The sequence below is a fragment of the Schistocerca cancellata genome, chromosome 4, assembly GCF_023864275.1.
Source record: "Schistocerca cancellata isolate TAMUIC-IGC-003103 chromosome 4, iqSchCanc2.1, whole genome shotgun sequence".
NCBI lineage: Eukaryota > Metazoa > Arthropoda > Insecta > Orthoptera > Acrididae > Schistocerca > Schistocerca cancellata.
Window position 1 is genome coordinate 17,264,560 of NC_064629.1, and position 19,647 is coordinate 17,284,206.

Consider the following 19,647-nt stretch of genomic DNA (forward strand, 5'->3'; position numbering starts at 1 on the left):
ATGTTTTTTTTTTTTTTTTGTGGTTTTAGGGCGCACAACTTCAATGGTCATTAGCGCCCTGACGACATTAAGAATGCACCGCGAGGCACAAGTTTAAAACAACAACTAAAAGGGAAAACACGATAAAAGACAGACCGACAGGCAAAGGATTAAAAAACAGCATCATCAAATGTCCTTAGTGAGGTTTGTCAAATTGATAAAACGAAGAACACGAGCAGCTGCTCGTGGGTCATCCACTAAAACGGCATCTAAAGTACATGGCAGGTTAAGATCGAGACGCAGTGCGTTAAAATCCGGACAGGACATTAAAATGTGGCGGACCGTCAGCAACTGCCCACATGGGCAGAACGGCACCGGCGCAGCCGTCAGCACATGGCGATGGCTGAACCGGCAGTGTCCAATTCTTAACCGGGCCAAAACTACCTCCTCCCACCGAGAAGGGTGTGAGGAGGATGTCCAAGCCACAGGAAGAGGTTTCAAGGCCAGAAGCTTGTTGGCTGTAAGGGCAGCCCAATCGGCATGCCACAGCGATAAAATGCGCCGACAAATAACCCTGCTAAAATCTGACGAAGGGACACAACAAGAAGCTGTCCGAGGCTGGAGGACCGCAGCCTTGGCCGCGGCATCTGCAGCTTCGTTCCCAGGGATACCGACATGGCCAGGGACCCACATAAAGCTAACCGGAGAACCGACGTCCACCAGCTGCCGAAGAGAGCGTTGGATCCGGTGCACGAAAGGGTGAACCGGATACGGATCACTGAGGCTCTGGATGGCGCTCAGGGAATCGGAGCAGATGACATAAGCAGAATGTCGGTGGCGGCAGATGTAAAGAACAGCCTGGTAGAGGGCAAAGAGCTCAGCTGTGAAGACCGAACAATGGCCATGGAGCCGGTATTTGAAACTTTGTGCCCCGACAATAAAAGAACACCCGACCCCGTCATTGGTCTTAGAGCCATCTGTATAAATGAAGGTCATATTGATGAACTTCGAACGAAGTTCCACAAAACGGGAGTGGTAGACTGAACCGGGGGTAACCTCTTTTGGGAGCGAGCTGAGGTCAAGGTGAACGCGGACCTGAGCCTGGAGCCAAGGTGGTGTGTGGCTCTCGCCCACTCGAAAAGTTGCAGGGAGTGAAAAATTAAGGCGTTGAAGGAGGCGACGAAAGCGAACTCCAGGGGGTAGCAGGGCAGAGACATACAACCCGTATTGACGGTCGAGAGAGTCGTCAAAAAAGGAACGATAAGACGGATGGTCGGGCATTGACAGTAGCCGACAGGCATACCGACAAAGCAGTATATCGCGCCGGTAGGTGAGTGGCAATTCGCCAGCGTCAGCATGAAGACTCTCTACGGGACTAGTATAAAATGCTCCGATCGCAAGTCGTAAACCCCGATGTTGTATGGAGTTGAGGCGGCGTAAGATGGATGGCCGTGCAGAGGAGTATACGAAGCTCCCATAATCCAGCTTGGAGCGGACGATCGACCGATATAGACGAAGTAGGACGGTTCGATCCGCTCCCCACGACATACCACTGAGAACACGGAGGACATTTAAAGAACGGGTACAACGGGCGGCCAAATATGACACATGTGGAGACCAGCTAAGTTTCCTGTCAAATGTAAGGCCTAAAAATTTGGTTGTCTCCACGATTTGGAGAGCAACGGGACCGAGTCGTAGGGACGGTGGGAGAAACTCTTTGTAGCGCCAGAAGTTAATACAGACCGTCTTCTCGGCAGAAAAACGGAAGCCATTGGTGACACTCCAGGAGTAAAGACGGTCAAGAGAACGCTGAAGACAGCGCTCCAGGACATGTGTACACTGCGCGCTGCAATAGATGGTAAAATCGTCCACGAAAAGGGAGCCTGATACATCAGCTGGGAGGCAATCCATTATTGGATTGATCGCGATGGCGAAGAGAGTGACGCTCAAAACTGAGCCCTATGGCACCCCATTCTCCTGGCGAAAGGTGTCTGACAGGACAGAACCCACACGTACCCTGAACTGTCGATCCATTAAAAAGGAACGAATATAAAGAGGGAGGCGACCGCGAAGGCCCCATGTATGCATGGTGCGAAGAATGCCCGCCCTCCAGCAGGTGTCGTAAGCCTTCTCCAAATCAAAGAACACAGCCACGGTTGGGCGCTTCCGTAAGAAGTTATTCATAATGAAGGTCGACAAGGTAACCAGATGGTCAACAGCAGAGCGGCGCCTATGAAATCCACATTGTACATTGGTAAGTAGGCGTCGAGACTCGAGCAGCCAAACCAATCGAGAGTTAACCATTCGCTCCATCACTTTACAGACACAGCTGGTAAGCGAGATAGGTCGATAACTGGAAGGTAAGTGCTTGTCCTTCCCCGGCTTAGGAATCGGGACAACAATAGACTCGCGCCAGCATGCGGGAACATGTCCCTCAATCCAGATGCGATTGTAAGTACGAAGAAGAAAACCTTTACCCGCAGGAGAAAGGTTCTTCAGCATCTGAATATGAATAGAATCAGGCCCTGGAGCGGAGGACCGTGATCGGCCAAGTGCGTTTTCGAGTTCCTGCATGGTGAATGGGGCATTATAACTTTCACGATTCGAGGAGCGGAAGTTAGGTGGCCTATTCTCCTCTGCCTGTTTGCGGGGGAGGAAGGCAGGGTGGTAATGAGCGGAGCTCGAAACCTCTGCGAAAAAGCAGCCGAAGGCATTGGAGACATCCTCAGGGGCCACAAGGACGTCATTCGCGACCGTCAAGCCAGAATTTGGTGAGTGGACCTTAGTGCCAGATAGCCGGCACAGGCTACCCCAGACAACAGAAGAAGGAGTAAAACTGTTGAAGGTGCTTGTGAAAGCAGCCCAGCTGGCTTTCTTGCTTTCTTTAATAATACGACGACACTGAGCACGTAATCGTTTATAATTGATACAATTCGCCACTGTAGGGTGGTGTTTAAAGGTGCGTAAAGCACGTCGACGAGCACGTAAAGCGTCTCTACATGCTGCGGTCCACCAGGGGACCGGTACGCGACGTGGAGAAGAAGTAGGGTGAGGGATGGAATATTCAGCAGCAGCGAGAATGACTTCCGTGAGGTGTGCGACCTGACGATCGCAGCTCGTGAAGGTTTGATCCTGAAAGGTCGCCCTGGAAGAGAAGAGCCCCCAGTCTGCCTTGGAGATGGTCCAACTAGAGGAGCACGGAGAGGGGGTATGCTGCAGGAGATGGATAACACACGGGAAGTGGTCTCTCGAATATGTATCAGAAAGGGCATACCACTCAAAACGGCGTGCAAGTTGGGGAGTACATATAGAGAGGTCTAAATGGGAATAGGTGTGAAATGTGTCCGAAAGAAAAGTAGGGGCGCCAGTATTGAGGCAGACAAGATTGAGCTGGTTGAAAAGGTCTGCTAACAGGGAGCCCCTCGGGCAGGATGCTGGAGAGCCCCAAAGGGGATGGTGGGCATTGAAGTCTCCAGTTAACAAAAATGGTGCAGGTAGCTGAGCAATAAGTTGCATCATGTCTGCCCTGGTAACGGCAGATGACGATGGAGTGTAAACGGTACAAATGGAAAATGTAAAAGTGGGGAGAGTAATGCGGATGGCAACTGCCTGCAGGCCGGTGTGCAACGTGATGGGATCGTAGTAAATATCATCCCCGACCAGCAACATAACCCCTCCATGAGCTGGTATACCTACCACAGGGGGTAGGTCACGACGCACAGAGGTGTAGTGTGCCAAGGCAATTTGATCGCATGGGCGTAGCTTCGTTTCCTGGAGGGCTACGATGAGCGTACGGTGCAAGCGGAGCAGCAACGTCAAGTCCTCTCGGTTGGAGCGAATGCTGCGAATATTCCAGTGAATAAGTGCCATCGTAAGGAAAGGAAGATGAAAGAAGGGGTCACCTCGAAGGCCGCTGAGGGCCTGGCTTCAAGCGAGCACTGCCGCCTCTATCAGTAGGTGGACAGTCATCGTCCATTGGGTCTATAGGTTCATTGGCCATCTTGGGAGGATGGCCGGGAGGGGGAGCTTCCTCCGCCGGTGAACGGCCAGATGTTCGGCTACCAGCGGTGCGGCCAGGCGAAATGGATGATGGTCTGGGGCGGCAACCGCTGGGTGGCGCAGGAGAAGAAATGCGCCGTGGCGGAGAAGGAGAACTGTGCTTCCTATGAGCCTTCTTGGAAGGACGTTTGGTGGAAGCACCGGTCGAAGGCTGGGAGGTTGAGGTACGCAGGAAGTCTGCACGGGATGGTTCCTTCTTGAAGGCCCATGCATCGGACTTCTGGGTCTTCGTCTTAGCAGAAGCTGATGAAGGGGCTGGTGTCTGTGGGGTGATGGGAGGAAGAGGAGATGTCGACCGCGCGATCTTAGCACTGGCCGAACGGACGACCGTGGTGCTGAAGGTCAGATCGCATGTCTGGGTTGCCACCTCCCGGGTAGTCCGAGGAGAGGCGAGGACAGTACTGTATTTCCCCGCTGGGAGCAGCGTGGGCTTCCTACTAGCCAATAGCTTGCGAGCAGCCAAGGTGGACACTTTCTCTTTGACCAGAATTTCTTGGATACAGCGTTCTTCCTTATAGACAGGACAGTCGCGGGAGGATGCGGCATGGTCACCCTGACAGTTCACACAACGAGGAGACGGAGGTGGACAGTCACCCTCACGGGCATCCCTGCCACAAGTGACACATTTAGCCACATTGGAACAAGACTGTCGAGTGTGATTGAAATGCTGACACTGGTAGCAGCGCGTAGGTGTTGGGACATAGGGGCGAACAGAAATAACCTCGTAGCCCGCCTTGATGCGCGATGGCAGCTTAACACTATCGAAGGTCAAGAAAAGTGTCGGGGTCGGTACAAGGTCATTGTTGACCTTTTTCATGACCCTATGGACAGCCGTCACGCCCTGCTCAGCGAGGAAAGATTGAATCTCCTCGTCAGTCAATCCGTCGAGGGAGCTAGTATAGACTACACAACGAGACGAATTCAAAGTTCGGTGGGCCTCCACCTGGACAAGGAACGTGTACAGGAGTGTGGCCCGAAGCAGTTTTTGTGCCTGAAAGGCGCTCTCAGTTTCTAGTAATAAGGTACCGTTACGCAACCTGGTACAAGATTTGACAGATCCGGCTATGGCATCTACGCCCTTCTGGATAATGAAAGGGTTGACAGAGGAAAAATCCTTTCCGTCCTCAGATCGAGAAACGACGAGGAACTGTGGGGCAGGCGGTAGTACTTTTGTCACTGGTGGCTGGTCACGTTTCCGTTTTTGGGCAGAAGTCGAGAGAAATGGAGTGAAATCCATTGCTGAGGAATCCCCCATGATTGCCAGCGTCTCCGATGGCGCACTCCTTCCTTGTGGGGACCCTCTCAGAGGGCACTCCCGCCTTAGGTGAATGTTTACACCTCAGGTCACACCTCCCGAGAAACAGACGGAGGGACCAATCGGCATGGTCAGAAGGTATCAGCTCAGGCAATCACCCCTGCCCGGGACTGGCCTTTACCAGGGGGTACGCGCGTGCCTTACATGTCTACCCAGGGTGGGGAATTACGCGTTACCCCGTCACCGGCTACGCGTGGGTCGGCCTTCAGGCACGCACAGGGAGGAAGGAAGAAGAGGAAAAAGAAGAGAGAGAGGGAGAAAGAGGACAGACTGTCTCAAACGCCGAGGCGGAGACCAGAGAAGGCAAGGAGAAGAAGGCAAGGAGAAGAAGGCAATGAGAAGAAGGCAATGAGAAGAAGGCAATGAGAAGAAGGCAATGAGAAGAAGGCAATGAGAAGAAGGCAATGAGAAGAAGGCAATGAGAAGAAGGCAATGAGAAGGCAAGGAGAAGAGGGCAATGAGAAGGCAAGGAGATTTTGCAGGGGAAAGAGGAAGGAAGACAGTGAGGTGGAGAAGAGCAAAGAAAGGAACCAACCAAAGGAAGGAAGAAACGAGAAGTGAAAAACCAAAAAGACCACAATCATAGGTCAAAGGAACCGTCCGTCTCCGGACGCAGGCGCTAACTACCCCCGTGAGGGGGATGGACTCCTTTTAGTCGCCTCTTACGACAGGCAGGAATACCTCGGGCCTATTCTAATCCCCGGACCCGCAGGGGGGATCTCTGCATGTGGCCAATGTATTGCGTGCCACACTCAAAACTCAAACCGTAGACACCATGAATCTGTAAGTCCTACTTGGTCTTTGAGTAATATAAGCATTTTGTTGATTTTAACCATTGAGGGGGCAAAGACTTTATGTTGTGTTTCTCCATTATCCAGGCAATTTTGGCTGTGGGCAGCTCTGTGTACAGAAGGAATGCCAAGCACTTGGTTTCTTCTCCTGGATTGTTTTCTTTTTTCTTCTTGTTCAGCTGAAGAGCACATCTTATTTGTGTCTCCATATAGTCATTCTTGTGAAAGTTTTCACGCTAATGCTGTAATTCTGCAAGTGGACTTTCCCTGTCATATATGTTTCTCACTCTGTGTACATCAGTGGTGAGTACTGATTTGGATTGCACTGGATAGTGGCAGCTATTGGCATTTATGTACAGGTCCATGTGCGCCTTCTTCCTGTAGACTGAGGCATCCATTTGCTTGCACCTCCATGGTGAACCTGACATTTTCATGTATGCAGTTAAGATGACACGGGAATTCTTGCAGGTTTTCTTCACCATGTGGCCAAACGACAAATGTCTTGCACATTTCTATAGAATGCATTTGGTTTCAGGTGTGCAGTTTCGAAAGCTGTTCCCTCTAAGCATTCTACATATAGGTTAGCGACACCTGCACTTTGAGAAACTCATTGAAACATTGTGAGGAGATTGCACGATGATTAGGCTGATAACCTGAGAAGATATTGTCAGCTGAATAAATTGAACACATACCACTACACTAAAATTAACTCATTATCATTTTTAGGGTCATCTGACTAAACACTTAGTTTCATGATCATACACTAGTCACAGTTTCCACATCTGCTTCTTCTGTGGACGATTTCTAGCAGTTAAATTATTTTAAATCATGTCAACATTACAAAATAAAATTGTGGCACAGTTAAAAATTGAACCCAAATCAAATTTATCTTACTTAGATTCAAACCTCACCTGAAAGGTGCCGAGTCCCCACACTGCCACAAAGTTTCAAGCAGCTGACGACACTCTGCCTGCCAATCTTTTTGTTTACTGCTTCTTAACATAGCCAAATTTCTTTTTAATGTTAAGCGATTTGACCTTCTGCGGCCATTACTTGGACCTGGTTCATTCAGATCCACCTCATATTCAGAATCTGATGATTGATATGCATCCAGCAGTTGATGATAAAGTGCTGGTACATTGATGAAGTTTCGATCTCTGGTAAAAAATCAAGACATTTAAAATTAATGGAAGTGCATTGCTTCACTTATTTGAATGCATAATACACCAAATCCTTTTAAATAATTTCTGTTGTTAGTTCCTATAATGAATATAGGTGTTATGTACTAAACACACTAGCAAATTTTGTTTCCTTTAAATTTTAGCTCCTGTACTCTTGAAGCTTGTTATTTATAAGTTTCAGAGAACTTACTCTAGACCTGTTACTTTATGGACACAAATTGTGACGATACTGTTGTTCAAATGCCACTAATCTCAAAAATCTAAATCATACAAATTGAAAAGAAATAACAATATTGAACATCTTTATGCTTGGCAAACTTAATTTTATTTTTGGCCATTTAAGTACTGTAATTTTGACACTAGGTATGAAACACTGCACCACAGTAACTATTATTTTTCCTATCCAGTGCTGCAATAGATATTTGAAAATGATCTGTCACCATTTTTGTGTTATGTAATAATCAATATTAGGCTTCTGAAACATACTAAAACTCCAACACTGTGCTAAATGCTATCACATTACAATAATAGATAGAAAATTCAAGATATGTCAGTATAAATGCTTCAATGCCATTTATTTCATTCATAAATAATGGTATCATCATGACTTTGACTGATAATTAAACAGAAATAAAATAATCTTCTGAGTCAGTTACTTGGTTAAGGTATCATTATGTGTTTGCATCATCCACAACACCACCTCCAAGAGGTACAAGTGCGGAGAACAGACACCTTTTCACAGGAGTGTTTTTCATGAGAAATTGTTTACGCTTTATCTTCTGTTGGCGATGAAAAAATATTTTTTCTTCAGGAACAGCACTGCTTAAGTTAAAAACAGAGTTAACATAAGAATGATGTGTTCTTAACATGTAAAATGGAACCAAAGAAATGCTGCATACTGCTATTTGTTGTGTGTGCTCTTTAAACAGCAGTTTGTAGCATCTATTTTGTTCCACTTTACCTGTAACTACACATTGTTCTTCTTTTGTTTCTCCCTAGTTTGGGGCCGGCCGATGTGGCCGTGCGGTTAAAGGCGCTGCAGTCTGGAACCGCCAGACCGCTACGGTCGCAGGTTCGAATCCTGCCTCGGGCATGGATGTTTGTGATGTCCTTAGGTTAGTTAGGTTTAAGTAGTTCTAAGTTCTAGGGGACTAATGACCTCTGAAGTTGAGTCCCATAGTGCTCAGAGCCATTTGAACCATTCCCTAGTTTGGGGTATGTTAACTAAATCAGTTTTTGATGTTCTGTGCCTTTCTATACGCCCAGTATTGTTTCAATCTTTCTAATCTTGCTTTCCTTTCTTCTTCAGAGATTTGAATTGTTCATTTCATTTTGACTTGAAACCTCTCATCTTAAGTTATTTTTTGCAGTTTTATCCATTTACTTATTTTTACATAAACAGATATATAAGGTTTCAACAAATTCTAGCTTCTTTTGGATGTATCAACATTGGAGAAACGAGTGGCGTACTAGTCTGAGATAACGTCTATGCTAAAATCAGAGTCTCAAATTGATGGCATGACAACTTGAAATGTCTAGTGTCAGTAAGGTTTATCTTTCTCCCTTCCCGAATAAGTTCTGGGTGTTGTTTCTGAACTGGAAGACAAAAACTTTTTCCCCAATATGTTCTGATTGGGGAAACATAGGTTATCCTCATGAATCAAACATAAACCAAATAGCAAAAAAATGGAAGGAAAGATTAGTGTTTCAGATCCCATCAACTATGAATTATTAGAGGCAGAGCATAAGATCAGGTCAAGAAGGGTAGGGAAAGAAATCAGCAACATCCTTTTCAAAAGTAGCATCCTGGCATTTCCTTTGAGCAATAAAGGAAAATCAGGAATATCTAAAGCGGACACTGGAGATATGTGCATAATTATATCCATATTTCTGGAACTGTTCCATTTTTACCTCTTACAGACTAATTTTCACTTTTTCACTGAATGTTTTGCCACTAGCCAACTCAATTTTTCTATATCAAGCCTTTGCTCAATTGAGCCTATTAACAATTTGATATCACTATTGCACTGTGTAACTAGAATGTGGCAAAAATTCAGTTAAACAGCATTAATCATCCATCATATTCGCTCTTCAATATATTATTTCCCACTGTTTAGAGAACTTAATGGCTAATTTATAACATACTTCAAAGGACAATTCACATTAAAATTTTTCATCAAAAAGTAAAATAGAGTGGCAATAACATCCATAATACAATGTGGAATTGACTGTAGGACTGGCCACCAATCTGTGTAGCTGTTGTGCAGTGAGGTTTGCTCAGTCCACGGGCATAGCACAATGTCCAGCCAAAGGGTTGAGTTGAATGCAACATGATGCACAAGAGAAGAATTAACACAGGAAAAAGGACACTTTGTACTTAGCTGCCAGTTCAGGGATCCCACTTTACACTATTTACACAAGATTTGACAGAAACTGATGGGCAGTGAGTAATGGTTACTGATACTTTTTTCTTTAAATCAGCTAAATAATTATGGTGTACTGTACCACAAAGATTAAACATTAGTTTTTATCTACATTGCATGTGTGTTCGTGACAAATATATAATATTTTCAGTTGATGAAAGGAACTTAATACAATCTCGATTCTCTTACAATACCATTTCATCCAGTTCCACGTATCTCAATTGAACAATAAATGCAGCATATTTCGAATAAATGGAGATAACAACTGACAGAGGATGAAGCTGATTAATCAAGATAGGGATTGAGAGGCTGTCCTGAATTGCCTAGACACAGACATACTGGTCTATATGTGGAGTTTGTGAATTTAATAGGACTCCATAAATAGTGTAAAAGCAGCACGGTCACTACTGGTTCCCAGAGCATACTCAAACATAAGTTTGTGGATTAAATTATGACAGATTATTTTCATACTTACTTGATAACTCTCAGACACAAATCAGTAACAATACGAGCTTTTTTAACAATCTGACTTCCTGGCTCATTAAACTTTTCAGCATTTGTAGCTATATACCTAACATCAAACTGTGCTGATGTAACGCGACGATAAAACCGATTTTCAAATCTTCCCTGGAAAAAGAAAGATACATAGTAATAAAAATCATTTCCTGTTCTAACTCGTACATGTGAAGCTATTAACTGCTTACCTTGATCGTTGATAAGTCAATTGGATATTCCACAACATATGCATATGAGGGATACTGGTTGAGATCCACTGGGGCAATGAAGGGTTCTGCAATAGAGAGACTCATTACTTGATCTAGACCAGTAAGGATACGTCTACATGCAGCATCCCTGTCACCCATAGGCCATTCTTCAGGCTGAGGCTGATAAAGTGTTGCTTGAATTTCCTGTGGTAATACAGGTACAGCTCCACCAGTGATTCGTGGGAGACCTATAAGAGAGAGATACAGCAAATGAATGATGCTATGACTATAGAGATTTTATTAAAAAGTTTGGAACAAAGCAACACAAATTACATAAAATTATCTGGTAGTGAGGCTCACTAAACGAGTTGCGTCAAAGCAATACACAAGTCAAAAATCCAGAAAACAACATGGTACAATTTTCAACTTTTAAATTTAAATAAGAATGTGAACAAAAATTATGTTAATGCTGAGACAGTTTGCTTACGATCTTCATTAATTGGCTCCAGATCCCAAGGACTCATGTGTTCATATTCTCCATTGTCCCATCTTACTTTGTAGCACATAAAATGTGAATCAGGAAATTCTTGTTCCAGTGGACTCTGTGATTCTATGACACCCATCCACCAACTGTCATCAATCATGCAACGGAAACGATCACCTAATAAACCAGAACCCAATGAAAAAAGGGGGAAAATGAAATTACTAGTAATTATTAAAGCATACCAGACACACCGCTACTTACGAACTTAAAATAACAAATAATTTCAGTGTAATGCAACAAATGTATTTTTCTACATTTTCAAAATGGGAGGAAATACAATAATTTTACCCTTACATTCATATAAGTGAAATATAATCTCTAAAATACTCAGAGCTAATTTGATCAGGCAACATCATGTAGTGTGGAAATCGCAGTTGAACTTTCTTTTTGTACCTTCACAATAACAATATCTTGGGATTATTTTATTGCAATGATTTATTGTGTTTTTAAGTATATGGCAAACCAACAGGAATGCCATCACAAATTACATGGGGAATTTACAGGCAGTAGTTGAGTGATACAAATTTGTCGAGAGGTAGAGTATCACTCACGGAAGGTGATGACATAGGGGATCCAGCAACTGCATTTTCAAGGGGCAGGAAATTAGGAGTGGTTTATGAAAAATATGTAGTGAGATAGAAAATACAGGGTTTTCAGTCACCAAAAATTCCAGGAACTATGAGTAAACATCTTTGTGCAAAGAAAATCTGTTGTCTGTGAATGCATCCAACACATCACTGACAGGCACGAGGAAGTAAAGGTTGAGTGAAGTAGAGAAATTGAGCATGTTTTGATGAAGCATTTGCTCTTTATAAGAAAGAATTATAGGTGAAAGATATGGATATCTCAATATGACCCTGAAATGAAACATCAGGCAGTTGTTGGGGCTACCTAAGTACCAAATCCCTTCTGAACTTTTAGTATCCCAGGAGGTCAGATAATAGCAACAGCCTTCACATTATTCTCTGCTTAATGTCAAAAGACTGCTCCAGCAACTTTGGTATGCCATGATTTGTCTGTTCTAAGATTGTAGTACTCCAGATGAAAAAGGTAACAATTGAACTCCAGGCCTTGTTGCAAAAACATGTCACTGCCTCTCCCCATACCTTCATGATGACATTGGCGTTCAATTAGACCTCAGTAAGGAAGGAAAGGTTGAATTTTCCAAGCTCAACAATAGTAAGGATGGAAAATAATTCATTTGGGGAAAGAATAGGGAATGAATTTCCCATGGCTTTCTCAGAGGAATCAATCTAGCATCAAGTTTACATAATTTGGGGGGAAGCATTACTGATTGTAAATCCTAACTAGAAGAGTCCCATAGGGATGTGAACATCACTAACTCAAGACCCACCAACCTCCCCATTCAAATTGTGGACCTCACCACAGTGGAGTGGCTTGCATGTCTCAATGGTACATAAGCCATACAGTACGAGCAGAGAGGCTAGACTAACATATTGTTCCTGAGGGAGAGTAGCAGCCTCTTCAGTTGCTGCATGGGGAATGGTCTAGATGACTGACTGATCTGACCTTGTAAGATGCTGGCCTTGCAAATGGTTGAAAGATATAGGCACCATATTTTGTGATGAAATGAAGTTTTACTGCATGGTTTAATGACCGTGGCATCTCTTAGGTAAAATATTCCATAGATAAAGTAGTCCCCCATCTGGCTATCCAAGTAGAAGGATGGAAGGAAGAAAAGAAGATTAGAGCTGAACATCCTATTGACAAAGAGGTCATTAGAGAAAGAGCACAAGCTCAGATTATGGAAGGATGAGGAAGGAAATCAAATGCACCCTTTTCAAAGGAATTGTCCTGCAAGACATTACCTTGGCTGCAGATTTCTGGACCTGTGTTATGTTGTGGATAATTGTAGGACTCTCCTTCATAGATTATGAGAGCAATACACATAGGAACCAGCTACTCAGGCAGCAGAGTACTTGTGAATTGAACACAGGTGTCATTTATGCTACGTGATTGTTTGAATTGCTCTGATGAACACTCAGCACTTGACACACAGAGAGTGAAATCAGATCATGTACAAAGTAAAGACACTTCCACTGACAAATTTTTAAGAGAATATTGCTGAAGCATTTGTAACAAAGTTCAAAAAATCACTTTTCTCCAGGAAACTTGTCCGCACTCAAATTATACTCGGAACCAAGAGCTGGATGCAACCCAATGCAGGAAGCTCTGAAATATTTAACGAGGCATGCAATGTATATCAAAGAGGCAGATTAGATGCCATTGGTAGTGTTCACTGCAGCTGACAAAAATACTGTATGTATCAAGGTCAAAATTTAGTCTGACTGCAAAGTCACCTGAATGCAAGTAACCAACCTAGGTAAACTCAAGTTGACCGTCGGATGTTATTAGCGGCCACCTGATTCCACAGTAACAGTTGTCAAATCCTTCAAAGGAAGTCTAGATTCAGTATGGCAGAAGTACCCCAATCATGAAATACGAGTTGGAGGTGACTTTAACCTACAGAATATAGACTACGATACCTATGGATTCATTGCAGGTGGTATGGACAAATAATCTTGTGAAGTACTACAAACAGGCCTGACCTTATCAACAGTGTCAGTATAGAGACAGGGATTAGTGATTAAGAGGATATAATAGTGATGATGGCTACTAGAGTTCACAAATCCACTAAGAAGGCTAGGAGAGAATTTATGCTAGAGAAAGCAGGTAAGCAGTTGTCAGCATTCTACCGAAGACAATGAATGGACATCATTTAGTCCCAATATAATCAACCTGGTGGAACTATGGGCTAAGGTTACACTGTTTGTAAATCACACTCCAGAGAAGTACACTATCTAATCAGAAGTATCTGGACACTCCTATGCAATGCAGAATTGGCCACTCGATGTCACGAGAGACCAGTATCAAAGGAGATGGGGAGAACTGTGTTGTCAGTAGAGAAGCATTAACAGCAGAATGGGTCGGTCAGGAGCACTCGGTAACTGCAATAATGGACAAGTCATTGGATGTCACCTGAGTAACAAATCCACCATGGACATTCCAATCCTTCTAGAGCTGCCCAGTTTGACTGTTGGTGGCATGACTGTGAAGGAGAAACTTGATGGAACAACCATAGATAAACTCAGACCAGGCAGATGTCATGTAATGATGTACAGACTTTATAAAGGATTGCTGAGGATGGTTGTAAATAATCACAGGAAATCAATCAAAGAACTCACTAGTGAGTAACAAAATGGTACCAGCAGTCTGTCTAACACAATGACTGTGTGTAAGGAGTTAAAAACAATGAGGTACAATGGTCAACAGTTTCTCATAAGCCATAAATTTCTGTAGTCAGTGCTATGTAACACTTGCAGTGGTGTAGAATGTAACGCCATTTGACAGTGGATGACTGGAAATTAGTGATTTAGAGTGATGAATCACAATGTATGCAGTGGCAGTCTGATGGAAGAGTTTGTGTCTGTCAAATGCATGGAGAATATTACTTACCATCATGTGTAGCGTCAACTGTGACATACGGAGTAGGTGGTGGTGTTACAGTAATGGGCGTTCATCAAGGTTAGGGTGTGGTCCCCTTACTGCATTTAAGGAAACGTTAAATGCAGAAGGATACGAGCTCATTTTACAGCACAGTGTACTGGGCACAACAGACGAACAGTTTGAAGAATGTTGATTGATTGTATCAGCACCACACACATCCTGTCATAAAGGAGCATCTGTGAGGCAATGCTTTGAGGAGAACAACATTCCTGAAATGGTGTGACCTGCACAGAGTCTTTTCCTGAACCTAATGGAAAACAGAGGATGTTTTGGATGAGTTAGAACATTTACTTCACTCCAGACCCAGGAAAGTGGCGGAGTGAAGAAGGATTGCAGAGGGAGATTAAGACTTGACTACAATAAGCAGTTTCAAATATATGTAGTCGGCAGCAATTATGCAGACATAAGAGGCATGCACTAGTGTGGAGAGCTGCATCACAAACCAAACATGAAACTAGAAAACACAACAACAACAACAACAACAACAATGCAAGACCCAAGTTCACTGTCTTATACACTGCCCCACCTTAGTCAGTCAGGTCTCAGGAACCAAAATTGTCAGTCATCTGCTTGATACCCCATATCAGGTTGTGTAGAGTTAACAGAGATTTCTGCCATCTCCTTTATCTGGAAAGTTAAGCCATGGTACCTTCTCTATAATGGACATAATGAATTGTTGAGACTCACAAGTACAGTTTGTTCAGAGCTCATGATAATAAAACACTGGTGGAGCTGATCAGTTTCAGTTTGGGAATGCAGTGTTCACAAGAGTCTGAACTTCTGTGAGTCGGGGCCAAGCTCCTGGATATGTCTATGTTTTGCAGCATCAGAAAGGCAGATGTAATCAGTACTACTGGCATAGTGATCAGTGGTGTCCTGAAACCGTAACATACGAGAGCTGGGAAAAGAGCAACAATGACAGACTTGGAGGTGAAACCTGAGTAGTAAGTACCTAAAATGTAAGGTTCATACAGAATTGCTAACATCAACTGCAAAACAGATTACATTCATAAAACATTTCTTAACAACAGCACTTAACCTAAGAAAAAAAAATCCCTTTAATTCTGGCCCAGCTCAACAACCTTTAACTCTTCCTACTAAAAGAATTTCTTTTTATCTTTAAAGTCCTTGAAATAGTGATGGAATTAAAGATTACAACTAATAGTATTTAAGATAGTCCTATGATAACACTGCTATGAGAACTCTTAATTGTTTCATATTTGGAGTAGGCTCTATGCTAGCCATGTAAATATTCACGATATTCAGCCCTCTGCCACTCAAGAAACTTGCTAAAGGTGATCTCAAGGGCTTGTGCATGGAATCTAAATTTCACTTTACCCTATCTTTCTTTCTTAGCTTGTTATAGTCATTAGTGTCATATATGGGAGAATAAGGATGGAAGAATCTGTTTACATGTCCTACTGACAATAAAGTCAGAGAGAGAGAGAGAGACTGTATGTTGTATGTGAACTGAGGGGACCTAGAAACAACGGAGAGGCTCCATCCATGCTGCAGCCGCAGTGGTCCACAACCCCACAATGACTACCGCAGTCCACTGCAGCCCTCCGCCGCCCCACACCAAACCCAGGGTTATTGTGCGGTTCGGCCCCCTAGTTGCTAGTGCAACCTATTCTTGAGTACTGCTCAAGTATTTGGGATGCACACCAGGTTCGATTAAAGAGAAACATGGAAGCAATTTACAGGCAGGCTTGTAGATTTGTTACTGGCAGGTTCAAACAACACACAAGTATTATGGAGATGCTTCAGGAACCGAAATGGGTATCCCAGAGGGAAGGCGACATTCTTTTCAAGGAACACTGAGAAAATTTAGAGAAATGGCATTTAAAACTGACCAAAGAATGATTCTACTGCCCCCAACATACATTTTGTTTAAGGATTATGAAAATAAGGTAAGAGAAATCACAGCTCATGTGGAGGTATACAGAAAGTCATTTTTCCCTCACTCTATTTGTGAGTGGAACAGGAAAGGAAAGTAAAGAAAAGAAAAGGATATGACTAGTAGTTGTACAGGTTACCCCCCACCCTGTATAGTACAGTGGCTTGCAAATTATATTTGTAGATGTAGACGAATTAATACAAATCAAGGTCAGGAGGGTGGTAAGAACCAATGACATGTTGTAACACCAGTTCCCACCCGCGGAGTTCTGAGAAACTGGTGTCTGGCAGAAGACTCCAGATAGCATTTATGGTGAAACAGGCACCAAGATCATGACTTGTCATGTCGTAGATCGTGCCAATGTAAAAGGCCAAACAGTGTTTACATAACAGCTGGTACACGACATTTGTCATTTTACAGCTGGGTCTCCCTTTGATAGTTTACATTTTGCCATTTATGGGACTGGAATAGGTGATGGTAGGAGGGTGCACAGGGCAAGTCTTACAGCAGGGCCAGTCATAGAGGTAGGAGCCATGGGGTAGGGAAATGGGTGCAGAAGCAGCACAGGGTCTTAATAAGGACATTGTGGAGATTGGGAGGGGGTTTGGAAAGTTACTCCAGGTGTGGTGAGCAAAGTTTTGGGCAGAATGAACCTAATTTCAGGGCATGATTTTAGGAAGTTATGGCCTCATAGAAGTAGCTGATTAACACATACAAGACCAGGGTAATATTGAGTGACAAGAGGTGTGCTCCAAAGCTGTTTTTTGGAGAGATCAGCAGTACCAGAATTAGGTGTGATGGCCTGCGAAATCTGCTTTTGAACTAGGCAGGTGTGGCAATTATGTCCAGTGAAGGCTGAGGTGACAATGGTGGTGTACTGCTGTAAAGAGTCTGCTTCAGAACAAATACATCTACCTCAAATACCAATGCTCTATGGGAGGGAGCATTTGACATGGAATGGACAGCAACATTCAAAATGTAAGTACTCTTTATTGTTAGTAGGTTTAATGTGAACAGAAATGTGTAGCTGACCCTTGGTGGGATGAGGTCAAAATCAAGAAAGTAGCAGGGGACTCAGAATAAGATCATGTGAATTTTAATTGGGAGAACGTATTTAAAGATTTCAAAAATTTTAAAAGGTGTGCCTTACAATGAATCCATATGGCAAAGATGTCATCAATGTATCTAAACCAAACCAGGGGCTGAAGGCGTATGAGTCCCAGGAAAGCCCCCTCAAAGTAACCCCTGGAAAGGTTGGGATAGGAAGGAGGTATCATGATTCCCATGGCAGTGTCCCTGATCTGTTTGTATGTCTGATCCTCAAAGGTAAAGTAGTTCCTAGCAAGTATACAGGGTGTACCGGTATGAAATGAGCGTTTTTTGTGAAAATGAAACACTAATTTTGAATTGAAAAGTAAAAAAATTTATTCAAAGTACTTACCATTGCTTTCTATACATTTTGACCACCTTTCTGGCAATTTGTGGACACCACGCCAATAGAAATGTTCGTCTTTTGAAGCAAACCAATCAGACACCCAATTTTCAACTTCTTCGTGGGAATCAAAGTCTTCCTCAGTCAATGGGTGTCCCATTGATGAAAACAAATGGTAGTCAGAAGGGGCCAAGTCTGGTGAATACGGTGGGTGGGGTAGCAGCTCCCAGCCAAGTGTTTTGATTGTATCCTGAACCAGTTTTGCTTTGTGTGCAGGTGCATTGTCGTGTAAAAAAATTACTTTGCCATGTCTTCTGGCCCATTTTGGTCTTTTTTTGATCAATGCATAGTTCAAATTGATCATTTGTAGTCTTTAGCGATTAGTATTCACAGTTTCACCAGGTTTTAGAAGCTCATGATCCCACCAAACACAGAGCATTGTCTTCTTGCCGAATCGATCTAGTTTTGCAGTCAATGTTGATGGTTGTCCCAGATTAACCCATGATTTTTCCCATTTAGGATTCTTAAAATAAATCCATTTTTCATTACCAGTAACAATTCGATGCAAAATTGATTATCTTTCATGTCTTTTAAGCAAAATTTGACAAATGGTTTTTCAGTTTTCCATCTGTCTTTCATTCAATTCATGTGACACCCATTTTCAACTCTTTTGGATCTTTCCCATAGCTTTCAAATAGTCAGAAATTGTTTGTTGTGCAACATTTATCAATGCTGCCATTTGCTTCTGACTCAAAGTATCACCTTCATCCAATATTCCTTGCAATTCGGCGTCTTAAAACTTTTTTGGTGGTCTTCCACATTCTTCATTTCTTACATCAAAATCATTATTACTGAACCGTTGAAACCATCTTTTGCATGTTGCTTCCGATAGAGCATGATCACCATATGCCTTGACAAGCATTTGATGTTACTCTGCAGCACTTTTATTCAAATGAAAACAAAAAAATTAATGCTTTCTGCAAATCATCACTTTCTGGTACAAAATTCGTTCACAACAAATGTTCCCTATAGACACTTTGTATCTTAACACTCATTCCATACTGGTACACCTGGTAAATATGATCAAGATGAGCAGGAACAACATCAGAGGTTTGGAATCAGGTGAATGCTGACTGAGAAAATGTTTACAGGTAGACTGTCCATGCAGCGTACGGTCTATGTTGGTATAGTAGCAGGTGTCGATCAACTAAGGTACATATACATTTGGTGGGTGCTTTGAAGCCACCAACTATGGACAGCAAGAGCTACTGTGATGTGGGTCATAGGAAGAAAGTGAAGGGTGGGGATGTGTGGTTTGGGTGGGGTAAGAAGTTCTACGGATTGACGCATTTGTCCTTGTGAGTGGCCTGAGGTTTTAAGGAGGGACTGTATGCCAGTTTGTATCATAGGGATGGGATCTTGATGGCAGATGCTGTATGTAGAGATCTCAGACAGCTGGCATAGACCCTCACTTACATACTCCCATCAGTCAAGTATCACAGTGATAGATCCCTTGTCTACTGGGGAGATAATGATGGCGCCATGGGACGGAGAGCCTGGTGATCTGAAGAGGACAGGTTAGGGCCATGTTGCTGGGACATGAGGATGGGCTGCAAAGAAAGATTGGATGTTAGGAATTTTTGGCAGGCTTGTAAGGGATGATTAACATATTTTCCATCTTTAAGCTTTCAGATTTTTAAATCTCGTCCAGTGCAGACCCCAACAATCAGTCTTTCCTTCTCACCCCATCTGGTATGTCTCCCCTGACCCGGGAATCTGGGTGACTTTTCTGAA

General features: G+C 43.3%; 1 protein-coding gene across 1 annotated transcript in view; it reads right to left on the reverse strand.

The window, feature by feature from the left end:
* LOC126183565 (PH-interacting protein) overlaps positions 1-19,647 on the reverse strand; it is a 273,245-nt gene that overhangs the window by 23,003 nt on the left and 230,595 nt on the right. Inside the window, exons 21-24 of the mRNA XM_049925643.1 lie at positions 10,940-11,113; positions 10,453-10,700; positions 10,224-10,375; positions 7,056-7,301 (exon numbers count right to left, since the gene is read on the reverse strand). Coding sequence (XP_049781600.1) covers positions 7,056-7,301; positions 10,224-10,375; positions 10,453-10,700; positions 10,940-11,113 — 820 coding nt within the window. The remainder of the gene's footprint in view (positions 1-7,055; positions 7,302-10,223; positions 10,376-10,452; positions 10,701-10,939; positions 11,114-19,647) is intronic.